Source organism: Pipistrellus hanaki, assembly GCF_964339955.1.
Source record: "Pipistrellus hanaki genome assembly, chromosome: 6".
In the NCBI taxonomy this organism is placed as follows: domain Eukaryota; kingdom Metazoa; phylum Chordata; class Mammalia; order Chiroptera; family Vespertilionidae; genus Pipistrellus; species Pipistrellus hanaki.
The window spans coordinates 72,828,396-72,841,946 of record NC_140508.1 but is presented as its reverse complement, the minus strand read 5'-3'; the positions used below and the strand labels follow the sequence as shown (position 1 = coordinate 72,841,946).

Below are 13,551 nucleotides of genomic sequence, written 5' to 3'. Positions count from 1 at the left end.
CCCGCACCACTGTCTAGTTCCAGGATTTTTTTTTTAATCATCCCCAAAGGAAAGCCTGTCCCGTGGGTCCCTTCCACATCAGGCGACGGAAGGAAGGCACACGTTAGTACACCTTGTCAGGTTCCCACCATCAAGCAAAAGCCTTATTTGGGAAGAGGCTCAAAAAGCTGGATACTTGCATTCTTCACCGCGGCAGCATATCCTGTAGGCACCCCCCTTATCTGAGGGGGAGACGGTTCAAGACCCCGAGCAGACACCTGAAACCGCGGAGGGTACCAAACCCCAGATACACGAGTTTCTTCCTGGACAGATGTGCCTGTGACGGTGTAATTTACAAAGTAGGCACAGTCAGAGACTAACAATTATAACAATGGACTGTGATACAAGTTACGTGAATGTGGTCTCCGTTCACCATTCTTCTCAGGACAGTCACCTTTTCGCTTTAAGGAAGCACCGTAGGTGGCCCACTCCGGTCACCAGCATCACTCCTCTGACTAGTGCATGTCAGGGCCGCCAGGAAGTAAAATGAGGGTGGGACTGATCACGGTGAGGCTACTAGGTGGTGTCTCCAATGTGGAGACGCCGGACCGAGGGCAGGTTCACGGAGGATGGGACAGAGAGAGATGCAGCATCACACCTCCTCAGAGGGTGGGCAATATACAGCGTAGGAACTGCTTTACTTCTGGGAAACAGCCCGCAGAAAGTGAAATGGCGGGGAAGGGGAGGCCACCGTACAGCATCACAGAAAACCTGCTCCGCCACCGAAGAAACCCCCCGCAGGAACACAGACCCTTCCACCCGGGGTTCCCCGACTTGTCTTCAAAAACTACGGGTGCCAGGACCCCACTGACAAAGGGATGGACTGTGGTTCAGGAGATTCCATTCACTGAACCAAACCAGTCAGGGCCCACAGGCCTTCAAGGATAACCCAGCTGCAGCCAGGCTCTGCAAAGAAAGGGCCCGAGGGGGAGGGCAGGCGGTGTGCTAGACTATAGCCAAAAGCGACACCAGCACCTGGCCCTCCCCTGACCTCCTTCCCCCTTCCCAGTTGCCTGTTCTGCCTCAGCAACAGGATGCATGAGGCAGCAGCCCATCTAGTCTGGCAGGCAGAGCGGCCCAAATCTGCCCCAGACTTCAAATGCTGCCACCCTGCATGTAACCCCTGCCTGACTGCCAGCCTCATTCTTTCTGGGACAAAAGGGGTTTTAGCTGTGAGCCCTTCTCCACAGGGCGGCTGCCAGCAGCCCGAGCTGCTGTCCAGGACTGATCTTCCCGGTGTGGGTGTGCCCCAGGTGAGCGGGCCCCAGCCCTGAGTCACCATGCTGGCATTTACCGAGATATGGACTGGGTCCCTAGAGATTAGACGGTCACTACTCACCCGTGGCCTGGGGAGCAGGGAAGGGTCACATGTGCTGGTCCATCTGACTCATCCCTCCAAGCCTTGGCTACTTGGATGAGTTCAATCCACCCCACCCCCACCTGGCACTGGAGAGCTCAGTGCAACCACTGCTGCTTGTTCCCAGGCAGGGGAAGGAGACACCAAAAACCCAGCCGCAGGCGCCCGGGCGCCCAGTTTGCCATCACCATCCCGGCCCAGACAATGCATAATAACTGTTCACGTGAGGCTGAACAGCTTTCCTTAAAACATGGAGCAAGCTTTCCCAAGGACCCCATTTTCAGACCACACGGGTATTTTTGAAGACTCCTCTGAGACTACCCCAGAGGACAGCAGGGATCCAGGAGGATTCCGGAAGCGGCTGCTGAAGTAAGGACACTCCCAGCACTCAGACACAACTCTGCAAGGGCCTCCAGACCTAGCCGAGGAGTTGGCCTCCCTTTGGATGCTGGGACGGTCTCCCTCCAATAAGCAGGACTTGGCACGGCCCCAAGAGATGGCCTCTGCACTGAGTCCCCACTGCTTCCCACCGCCCTCCCTGGAGCCCCCCGTGCCGCCTCTTCGGAAGTTTAAACAAGTACAAGCGGTGGCTGGCCGCTACCACGCCCTGCCCTCACCGGGAGGTCTGCACGGCGAGGCCCCGCCAGCGCCAGGCGCTTGAGTAGATAGAGGAGGAGGAGGCTGGAGGATGGGTGAACCACCTCGAACTTCCAAGGGAGAGGGTGTTTCTTTCGCCCTCCCGCCCACCAGGACAGCGGGCGCTCTCAGGAACAGCCCCCTCCCCAAAACCGCAGATGGGAGCTGCAGAGATGGCAGCGTCTAGCACATGCGTTTAACCGCCAGGGACACAGGGAAAGCTCCGGGAGCCAACAGCAAGCCGAATGAAGAAGCTCCTGTCAGGGTCAGACCTCTCCTCCCCAGGGGGTCTTCCTAGGCTAGGGCACCTCCCAGCACCAGGGCCCGCTCTGGGGTTGCTCTGGGGGTTGTAGAGTCGGGTAGTCGGGTGCCTTTCAAAAGGCACCGTCCTACCCACACTCAGACCCCTGCCCCCAAAGTGCACAAGCTCAAGAAGCCCATCGACGCCCGGTGAGAAGGGCCCAGGCCAGCCCCAGCCCCGCCCGCCAGCGCGCCTGCGCACACAGCCCGCACGGCCCAGCGCGGAGCCATCCATCTGTCTGGGAGCGCCGGCTGTCAGAGCCGCAAGCCCGCTCTCCTGGAACCGAGGCCCAGCCTGCTAGAAATGTGCCGCGTTCCCAGCTTTCCCGGGCCGGGAAGCGAGCAGGGCTGGTGTGCTGGCTGCGAGGCCCGCCCGAAGGCCAGGGCCTGTCCCCTGGAATTCCGCCCCGCAGCCAGCAGGCCGGCTCCCAGGGCCCCGGCCGCCCACTCCCCTTCCTCTCCCCTTCCTCGCAGGAAAGGGCAGGGCCCGCCTTGGAATCACCCTGCCTTTCAGGAGGGGCATGCCTTTGGGCGCGGCCCCACCCCCACGGCCCAGGCCCCACATTTTCACATTCGGCTGTTTTTCATTCCCTTCTTCCCGTGCCAAGAGCATCAAGCCCTGGCTCCCGCTGCCGACCTGCCGCCCACCCTAAACTGAGCCCCATTCATTAAGGCCGCTCTCGGCCAGGGCAGGACAGGAAGGAAAACAGCACACGGGGCCTGTGAAAGAGACACTCAGAGAGGCTATTTCAAGGCGGAGGAGGGGAGGGAGGGGGCAATCCTGGTGGGCGCTTTCACCGCTAGTACCCTAATGCCCCCTTTCCCCTCGCCCCCCAGAGCAGGCTCTCACCCCCTCCTGCCTCTGCTAACCCCTTCCCCTGCCCAGCCCCCTCCTGGGCTCTGCAGCCACCGCAGCCCCCAGTGGCCTCATCCTCTGCAAGGCAGACACACCCAGCCCTGCCGGCCCCCCCCACCCCCACCATGGAAAGATCAACTTCTTGAAGAGGAGGAGGTTTGGGCTGTCTCCATTTACAAAACCCTCTGCCCTGGCCCGGGGCCAGTACAATCATCTTTTGGGGGGGCACTCTCGATACTAAGGGTGTAACCCTAGGCTTTCTCCGTGCCCATCACCTCCCCTCCAGACACCCCCAAACCGCTGGCACCATCCCAAAACATAATTTCTTCAATTTCCCCCCACGGCTCATTATTAATAAACTGCTCCAACTCCGAACGGAAAGAAGAAAGAGCTCAAACTTTGAAGCCTTGGGAATTAGTAAATCAAGGGCTAAAATTCAAAACAAATGCTCTTTCATGTTGGGGCCCCCCTTTTTTTCCCTCTCTGCAGTTTTGTTAAACCACGGGATCCTTTCAGAGGCAAGCACACCTGCCTAGCAGCTCCTCATTCATCTAACTGGCTGCAATTGGGGTGTGTGTGTGTGTGTGTGTGTGTGTGTGTGCAGGATTAATAACTGTTTTACCCCCGTTTCCTTCTAGAACTGGAAAAGCTTTTGGGACAAGAAGCCCACCCATCTCAGGAGGGGCCCGACGGGGTGTCCTGGTTAGTGGGGCGCACAGGGAGGTGTCGTCACTTCCTCCAGCAGAAGAGACAGACAAGATGTTATCAATCAGACAGACCTTCCCAAGGCCCCTTTCAAAGCTGCCACTTCCCCTGCTCACTTCATGTGGTTCAGAGGGGCCGGGTGCCTCCTGCATGCGCAGGATTTAAAAAACGAAACCATCTAACAGCATCCTGAGTTGTCTGCCATCTGCCCAGACCCTCCCCAATCCTCTCCCCCCATCCCCCCTTCACCCCCCCCCCCCGCCCCCACCCTTCTTTCAGGAACTCTCAGAGCCTTAGAAAAAGCAGGTAAGACGCCGCTCTGGCATGGCCACGGGGCCTCCCCTCCTTGCAAGCTCTGGCTCACTCCCATCCCCCCACCCGCCTAAGCCCCCTCCCCTCTAGGGGTCCCTCTTTGTCCTGCTCAGTTTTCATTAGGAGCTTTGAGTAAACAATCCCTTCAGTCTCAGATAACACTCAGAGTATATACTGCATAGAAATAAAAACAAACAAGGTCTCCCTGAAGACACTCTCGCAAGCTCCATTCCTGGAGAGGCGCTGGGCGGGGCCTGCCCGGGATGACCTGGGCCCGAGTGACGCTGGACCGGTCATTCACCTCCCTGGAGAGGAGGCACCACAGCCCCCCAGAGAGAGTCTGCAGCTTCCCTCTGAGCTGCCACGGTCCCACAACAGTGCCCCAAAGGCAAGAAAGGACAAATGCCCAGACTCCACTGGAATGTTCCCCCGGGTTCCTTTCCTCTTGCTGGAGCTAGTTTTAGAAAACCCAGTGGCGGCATCCTGGGGCAGGAACGACGGGTGGAAACAGAACGGCTTTGGGAAGAACAGCAATCAATGCCTCTCGGGTCCACTGCTAGTGAGTTTCTCCAAGGGGATCACTCTCTTCTCGTCTCAGGGACAAGGATGCTCCTGCTGCCCAACGCCTCCCATCCAATCCCATAACCCCCAGCTCCAAGGAAAACCCTCCCTCCTGGGTAGCAGTGTTAGGGCCTGTGTCTCAGTGCCCAGTCCCTGTCCCTGCAGCATCTGGCCCTGAGCTGGATGGGGAACGAGGACTTGGAGAAGCATCAAGGGCATCTACTCTGAACGCCCATCCTACGCTTGGGATCTGTCTTCGATCGCCCAAGACCAAAAGGACAAGAGCAAAAACCAGACCTGAAACCTATGAACTGATGACCACGCAGTCGCCAAATGGAAGCCTCCCCTCCCCCAAGCAGGAGTTGCTTAACAACAACCATAAAACACAGCACAACACGGGCCCCAGGTGGACCCCATTTCCTCATCCAAGGAGCAGCCCTGTGTCCTGGCGTGTCAGGGACTTCAGCATGATGAGCGGAAGGGCCCCAGCGACACCAAGATCACATCCAGTTTAATGCACAGAAAAGTGAGACCCCCAGACCAGCTGGGGCGACAGAAGGCCGGCCACCCCCCTTCATCCGCCTCCAGTAATTTGAAGGTCTTGGAATTTGCCAGGAAAACCCGAGAAGGTGTCTTACCTGAAAGCCCCCCAGGGGCCAGATAATTCGTTCCCCCTGTTTCAGCGGAGGAAGGCACAGCATCTGGACAGTCTGCTGTGGATTTGAAGAGGGGAGAGAAAGAAATAAGTACACAAATAAATAAAAACACCAAGATTAATTTTTAAGCACATTCTAACCAGCATTAAAGAGAAACCACACATTCCAAAGGGCTGACTCCTAGCCACGGGGCTGATTATGAATGGGCTGCTCAGGGCTCGCTGCCCATCATAAGACAGACCACGGCACCTTGTCACCCGTCTAAGGCCAGTTAATCATTAGTCAAGTCAGGCTGGACGGCAGACTGGCTGGAATTTCTCTTTCATTGCAAGTCCCCCATTGAGGAAACCAGGGAGTTCCCAAGGTCAAAGGAGGCCCAGGTTCTGACTCTCATCCCTGGCAGCCATCTTCCTGCCATGGATCCCAGGGACTCCTTGCCTGGACCCAGGGGCCTCTCTGCCAGCCCCACGGTCCAGTGTCTCACCCTCATCTTTTTTCAAGACAAACTTCCCGGTTCTTAGGATTTTCTCAAGACTGGTGTCGGGCTAAGGGGCTTCTTTTTCCTTTCTAACGGAGGGGGCAGCAAATACAGGAGAGAACCCACCTCTCAAGCCCAACTCAATGGCCTGTACTCATGCGTGCGTACACCTGGGGAGAGCCCCCACCAGATCAAGACCCGGAACATTCCCACAAGTCTCCCCAGCCAGAGGGGAAATGCTCTCTGCCTGCTTCCAGGCCCAGTCCAAACACCCCGTCTCTGGAAACCTTCCCGGGCAACCCCGGGCCTGCGAGGCTCCCTGCCCTCGCTTCCTGTAACATCTTTCTGGCATCCGGCGCTTGGAGTTCCCTTCTGCTGTCTGGACCGGATCCTTTACCTTCAGATGCCGTCTGTGCTAACTACACTAAAAGCGTCTCTTCACGCCTTTGAACCCTTTGAACCCTCAGGTACTAGCCCCAGCGACCTGCAAGTCAATGAGGGTAACGACAAAACCGAGAAATCGACTTACCAACTTCCCTCCGAGCAATGAAAATAAAAAAAAATAATAATGCCCACAAATCGGAACTAATTAGTCCCAGGAAACAAAACTACACCAGACCTGTCTTACTGAAATCCAGCAAGAAAGGCCAGTTCGGAGAAGGGGCGCCCTGGCTTGGCAGCAAACGCCACTCTCCAGGGTGGTTGTGGCAGAGGCCAGTCCCCGGCCCCAGGCCCCTAGCAGGAGGTACTGGGATGTGTGTCACAGTTTCCCTCTGGAACCACTGGGTCCATAGAAAACCAAGCAAAAGAGCAGTTTGGAGGCCAGTAGCCCACGAGAGCCTTTTACTGGCCCCGCAGCTGTTTCCATGACCTGATCAAGGTAGGGGGCCTGCAGGTAACCCCCAAGCACCTCTGGGTTTCCGCTGCCTACCCTCCTGTCTCTAATCCCTCTCCAGCATTCTCTCAGGCTGGAAAAACAACTTTTCAAGAACTCTCTTTAACCCGGGGAGGGGGAGATGAGGAGAGGCCGGAGGCAGGGAAGAGACAGGCTGTGGATCAGTGTAAAGTACAATTCCTAACAGGAATATACAGTTTTACAGGATACACTTAATCAAATGGAAAACAATGGGGGAGGGCAGGAAATGGAGTTGCTTGTTACATGGCGTGTCCCCTGCACTTTTCTAATCTACCTGGACAGTCTTTACATGTCCTCCGGGTTGGCTGCCACCTACCCCCAAATGGAAGATATTCCCACATCAACCGTGATGACTTAGCCAGGGCGCTCCCCCAACCCGGTCTTGGCTGGCTGACTCCCAGGGCAAGGTGTGTTTCAAAGGAAGGGCCCGGCCTCTCGGAGCAGAGCCGGGACCACATTCAGGGTGTCGGCCTGTCTCAGATCAAAGGTAAGCCAGCTCCACACTGGCAACCACAAGCGTTTTTTATGAAATGGTGCTCTGCCCTTCTGCAGAGTCTTTGATCTCAGGAGGGATTTACAAACATTAATTAGGCCTCCCTACCACCCCTGTGAAGTAGCAAAGTATACCTGTTCGACTGGCACCCAGGTAAACTGAGGCGTCACTGACTAGCACAAGGGACCACCCGGGGCGCTGGGCCATCCCCAAGGGCTCAGCACCTGTCCCAAACGCTCCCTCCCCAGGCCACCAGAGCCCCCGCTCCCTGCCCTGCAGGTAGGCAGGCTAAGGGGCCTCAGCATCCCGACTGGCCCCAAGCTACTGCCAGGCGGCCCCAAGCTACTGCCAGGAGTCTAGAGTAAGGTCAGGGCAGCCACACCTCCATCGCTCCACCAGAGAACAGCTGCAGTCAGGGGCTCTGCTGTGGCCGGTGATGCCCACTCCCCAGAGCCCAGGCTGGCACACACTCCTGAAGCCTCACTATTACCAAGCACCCAGCAAGTGTGGGGCCTGTGGGAGATCCCTCCCTCTCCCAGCAGCGAGTCCTAGAACAGTGGTCGCCAACCTTTCGGACCTCACGGACCACGTGGTCCACGGACCACCGGTTGGCGACCCGGTGGGGACCGCTGTCCTAGATGCAAGCCTGGGGATCGGTGGAGGAGTGCAAGGGGAGGGAGCTGGGGTCCCACTCCCCTCACCGAGGGAACGGTTCCAGAGCCAGGCTAGTCTCATCAACTTAATTCCGAGTTTCCTAAATGCTGTCCTCAGGACAGAAGACCCATGGCCATCACCAACACCACTAAACACCGAGCGTCCCAGCTCTGCCCCAATCCCTAACCCTGGTCACAGAAGGCCAATCTACTGCATCGGAAGCATCCCAGTTTTTAGGCAGGCGCATCCTCAGGCCTGCAGAATGAATGAACGAACCAAAAACTGAGCCAATGAATGGCAACTCTTTCACCATCTGGACTTACAAAGAGGCCTGGAAAAGGTCAGAGTAGACTGAGTTAGCAGGTAAAGGTGGGTTAGGTCTCTTAACTTCTCAACTAGACTTTGGAGGCTCCATCTGCCAACTAACACTAGCTACCCGGGCCTAACACCCAGCAACACCCTCTCCTCAGTCATTCTTCAAACCATGGGGCACAAACAAGGGGCAGAGCCTGCCCAGCATTCCCCTCCACGAAGTGAGATCTAATTGCAAACACCATGCCCTCGCCCTCGCGCAACGAGGGAAGGAGAGGGTCTTCCTGTCTTCTGACTGCGCAGGGCACACAAGCCACTCGGTCCCTAGGTTTGGCCATGTCTAGCCTAACGCTCCTTCCCAGAAAATGCCAATGGCCCGGGACCGCCTGGCACCCAGGCCAGGCCCTCACAGAGGGGGCGGTGGACCACGAAACGGAGCGTGGCTCTTAGCCCGGAGTCCCTCCGAAGGCTGCAGGTTGGGACCCAGCCCCCTTCCCACTGCCTCTTCCCAAGTTGGAGACTTCACAGAAGGGATTCCCTCAGCTGTGCAACTGGTTAAGATTTTAACAGTTGTCCGTTGTAAAAAGCCTTAGGACTGGTTCTCACCTAGTAACCCAAGACCGAAAATTCCACCCAGAGCTTAGAAACTTAAGAATGTAAGCAGCAGCCCAGCCGGTGTGGCTCAGTGGTTGAGCGTGAACCTATGAACCAGGAGGTCATGGGTTCGATTCCCGGTCAGGGCACATGCCCGGTTTGCAGGTCCAGTGTGGAGTGTGCAGGAGGCAGCTGATCAATGATTCTCTCATCTCTGATGTTTCTCTCTCTCTCCCCCTCTCCCTTCCTCCCTGAAGTCTATTTTAAAAGTAAAAAAAGAATGCATGTTAAGTGGCATATCTAAATTTCCCAGCCAAATATTCTTCTCCCGCGTAGAAGGTGAGGAGGAAAACCTGGGGCAGCCTCCCATCTGGGGATCTGACCTCATCAGCCCTGGCCCTGGTAGCCAGCAAAACCAGCCCCAGCCCCTCCCATGGGTTCCCTGGGGGCTTTCCCGTCACCACCCTCCATGTCCTCAAACATCACCTCCTTTCCTTCATTTCTTTTTCTTTTTCTTTTGGTTTTATTTTAAACAAAGCGTTTTGGGTGAGTAACCAGCTGTTTGCGTTTCCGATTGGCAGGTTAATCACTTCCTATTGGCTGATCTGCAGAACTTCTCTCCCCCTTGGAAATGGCACATTCCCGTCTTTGTGGCTTCTCTGTTTACACACATTTTGCTACCTAATGTCAACACTTGCTAATGAATAAATATATCACTCCGCTCACTGAAACCATCCTGGCCTGGCAGGATGGCTGCTGAAATCCGGTGAGCGGGCTTATTCCGGTATCTCTGCAGGAAACGCGGGAGAATGCAACCCTTTCTCCCAGGGCTGTAGGTCTCTGGGGACATTTTACCCTTAGTTGCCTTTACCTGGGGGGGGGGGGGGGGGGGGTGTCAAGGTGATTGGTCTGTCTCTCTTTTGGGGGAAACCTCCAGATTTGAAGACTATGAAAGAAAAAACAAAAACCGACAGAAGCGGCCTTTGGAGCACTAACCTCAGGAAAGAATTCTTGAAGCCAAAAGAGCCCATCAAAGTTATTCTTTGAGAAAACAGGGCTTGATAATTTCAGTTACCGTTTGCTACAAATGCAGGGAGCTGGTTATCTCCTCATTAATGACCATTTATCTGGTGTTTTGTAAATCGAAAGCAAAATATCACATGCTTTGCAGGCCACTTATTAGGCAGGCACCCGGCAAGCAGCAACGCCTTCCGGACTTGAGGGAGCAGCGCGGAGTCCCGGGAGGGCGGCGGGCTTCGGTTACACCGTTCATTAAAGTATTTAATTTATGACAACGCCCCAGCAAAACTTTTAATTAGTGGGGGGAAAGCCCAACAGGCAAAGCTCAGGAGGCCAAGGGCTTGCAGAACTCAAAGAGCGAAATGAGGCCCAACCCTTCACTTTTCTCAGAACCTTGGCAAAAAAATAACATTCTATTTTCCAGGCATCCAGTACACAGGGCACAAAGTTACAATCGCTACCCTTCAGCCGAGGAACCTCCATCGGGAAGAAGGGGCTCCTGGACACAGGGGCCACCGCTGTCACCCCCACTGCCCTGCCTCGCTGACGGACCCTCCTCCCCCGGGGAATGTCGGCCCCATAGGGTGAGCCCTGCGCTGCCAGCCAGGAGTTGAATGCAGACAATCACAACAGAGCTGGTGCCAGTCTCCAATGAGCTTTTGCCCTGGCCCCATGCCACCCGGTGACAAAGCAACAGGCAGGCAGAGCTATGCCAGAAACTTTTATAGCCCCGACCTAGAATTCGGAGAAAATCTGGGAGGAGTGCTGACTTGCCGGGGAGAGAGGAGAGGAAACCCATGAGGGTGATTTGTCTCAGCCTCTTCAATCTTCTAACCTTTTACTCCCAAGAAGTCGTCTCTGGGCCTTTTTAAACCGCCTTCCCTTCCTCCGAATTACCCATGCCTCCCACTGACTCCACTGGCACGCACAAAGCCTCCAAATTCTCCCGTCAACCTGTCCTCTCTGGCTCCCAAGACACTTCTGCGTGGATCAAATTCCACGTGTTACACTTGAGCCAATTTCGGTGCCAATATACATGAAAAAATATAACAAATTGTAAAGCACATCTTAGAAACTTATACATATTATATACATATTACATACACATTGTATACATATTGTATACACATTATATACATAATATACATAATACAATATATACGTGATATGTATATAACATACATATGCATACATAGAATCTCCAGCCACAACACAGGAAACAACATATAACCACCTCCAGGCAGCCCCAGCACCTCCCCAGGCCGCTGCCAGGGCAGAAAAACCCGCATTCGAGAGGCTGTGTGCCTCACTTCAGAGAGGGAGGATATTTTTAAAATCATCTTACTCACCAGTTGGTTTGAGAAAATCCATCGGGTATCTGGAGTAAGGAGGAGGAGGAGACTCTGGAATTAAGAAAGTAAGAGAAAATAAATGCCGGGCCATGAGAACCAGAGATAAAAACTTATGATAACAGAGGCATTCTTTTAGCCCAACTGTTTGTCTTAGCTGTGGGGGTTGGAGGCAGGGCCGCGAGGCGGTGATTGCCTTGATATTTAGCTGTCAGATAAACAAAAGAGGCCGCCTGGCGCCAGCCGCGGGCTCCGCTCCTCCGCGTCTGCGGACGCCGCCGCGGCGCTGCCCGGCCCCGCTGGAAACCACCCGGCCCGCCGCGGCTCCGCGGGCCGCGCTTCGGTTCCCAGGGCGGGGGGCGACAGAGCCCCCCCCCCAGTCCCCGAACTTCAGACCCAACTCCCACCGCCCGGCCCACCCCCGCCGCTCCGGGGGGCACCCTGCTGCCCTTTCCCAGCCCACCCCAGAGACACCCCAAGTGCTGGTGAACTTAGGAGGGTCTGTTGGCAGGGGGGACCCTTCCCCCACCCTGCTGGCACCCGGGGGAGGAGGGGGGCACCCTCCCCCCCACCCTGCACCCAGACCCAGAAAAAAAGGGAAGCAGTGGAGGAGGCCGAGCGGATAAAGAGGCGGCGGTGGGGGTCTCCGTCCAGGTCCGGGGGAGCCGGCAGACCACCCCTACTCGGAAGGCTGTGCTTTTGGGGGGGACGGGAAGAAAGGAAAGCAGGGAGCAACCAACTTCCGACTGCTCGTTCTCTGCAACCCTGGGCTGGCCGAGTGGAGGAGGGTCGAGTGGTGAGGGTTCGGCCTCCCATCCTAACCCTCGTTGCCCCCAAATCCCTCAAGCTGCGCGGCCAGGGCAGGCAGTGTGCGGGCCCCTGAGCCCCAGTGGGGCTCCCCTTATGTATGGACTCCAGGAGCAGAGACTACTCCCCAGCCTTTACAGCTCGCTTCTCCCTCCCAGCCTTCCTTGGCGGGCTTGGACCAAATCCAACTCGGCCACACACCTCAACGCCTTTCCGGGTGCGGGGGAGGCGTGACCCCTACTTCTCTCTGCACCCCTTAGCTGATCCGGAAGTGAGCACGTCTAATGTCTCACCGCCTTCTGCAGCGTGTGCACCGGCAGTGCCCCCGCCGCCATGGGCACAGCACGGGGGAGAAGCATCTGTAAGGGAACCCCCGGGAACGCCCTCCCGTTCCCCCGTCCCTTCCTCACTCGTCCCTAAAAGTCTCCTCTCCCCGGAAGGGCTGGGCACTCCCCTCCCTCCGGAGCGGCGGCCCCCCGCACACAGCCCACGGGGGCTCTCCCTGCATCATCCCTGCAGCGCCAGGGGGAGCGGGTGGGCGCCCCACAACTTCTTACCGAGTTCGCAGAGTCGACTAAGGTGATGGGGGTTGCAGCACACCAGCTCGGGGTTGATCTTCCCGTAAGATTCACAGCAACACAGCCTCTTGACTTCCGAGGAATGCCTGAGATCCGGCCACCTGAACACTTTGCACAGCAGGAGGGGGAGCGAGTAGGACGAGGGCGGCTGCTGGGCGGGCTGCGAGCCGGCGGGCGCCCCCGGGCCCGGCCTGCAGTCCAGGCGGCCGGGCAGCAGGAGGCACGCGGTGCGCGTCCCGCCGCGGGACTCCACGGCCTGGAGCAGCAGCTCCAGCTGCCGCTCCTTCAGTTTCTTGAGCACCGAGTGGGTGAGCGCCTTCAGATCCGCCTCGGCGCACCCGGCCGCGCCGGGGCCCGCGGCTGGGGGGTGGGGATGGTGACCTTTGGCACCTCGGACCGCCTTGCCCAGGCAGCAGCCAGCCCTGCCCGCGCCGCCGGCCCCATGTGCCCGTCCGTCCGTCGTCCCTTCTCCCCGCAGCTCGCCGCCTCCTCCTCCTCCACCTCCCCCCGCGCCCTCCTCCTCGTCCTCGCCGCCGGGCGCACGGCTCCTCCAGAGACGCCGGACGAGCGCAGATCGTTTGGTCCTGAACATGCGGGGCGAGGAGGCGAGGAGGAAAGTCGTTTGCCGGCTAAGGAGCGAACATGACCTCCGCACACCATGAAGAAGTCGGGCGCCGAGTTGGGGCAGCAGGCGCAGGCGGCAGCAGCAGCAGCAGGGGCCCGGGCAGGAGCGGCGGCGGCCCGAGGGGCGCTCCGTGGCATGCGCCAGTCTCCCGGAGGCCGGGGCGCGCGCGGGGGCCCGGGGGCGCCCGCCGGGGCTCGGGGGCCTGCGCTCCGGCTGCCCCACCCCGCGCGGCCCGGGCCGAGCGCTGCTCTCGGGCCCCGGCGCGCCCCGGAGGAACGCGGCCGCCGCTTCCCTGGGGCCGGC

General features: G+C 57.7%; 1 protein-coding gene across 2 annotated transcripts in view; it reads right to left on the bottom strand.

Annotated features, from left to right (window-relative positions):
- Positions 1 to 13,215, bottom strand: part of SMAD7 (SMAD family member 7) — a gene marked incomplete at its 5' end in the record, with an annotated part of 28,080 nt that extends 14,865 nt beyond the window's left edge. Inside the window, 3 exons of one of the 2 annotated variants that reach the window (XM_084888940.1) lie at positions 5,405 to 5,479; positions 11,239 to 11,292; positions 12,603 to 13,215. In XM_084888940.1, the coding sequence (XP_084745066.1) occupies positions 5,405 to 5,479; positions 11,239 to 11,292; positions 12,603 to 13,215 (742 nt within the window). The remainder of the gene's footprint in view (positions 1 to 5,404; positions 5,480 to 11,238; positions 11,293 to 12,602) is intronic. The other variant, XM_084888939.1, reaches the window with a different exon arrangement.
- Between the last annotated feature and the right edge of the window lie 336 nt (positions 13,216 to 13,551).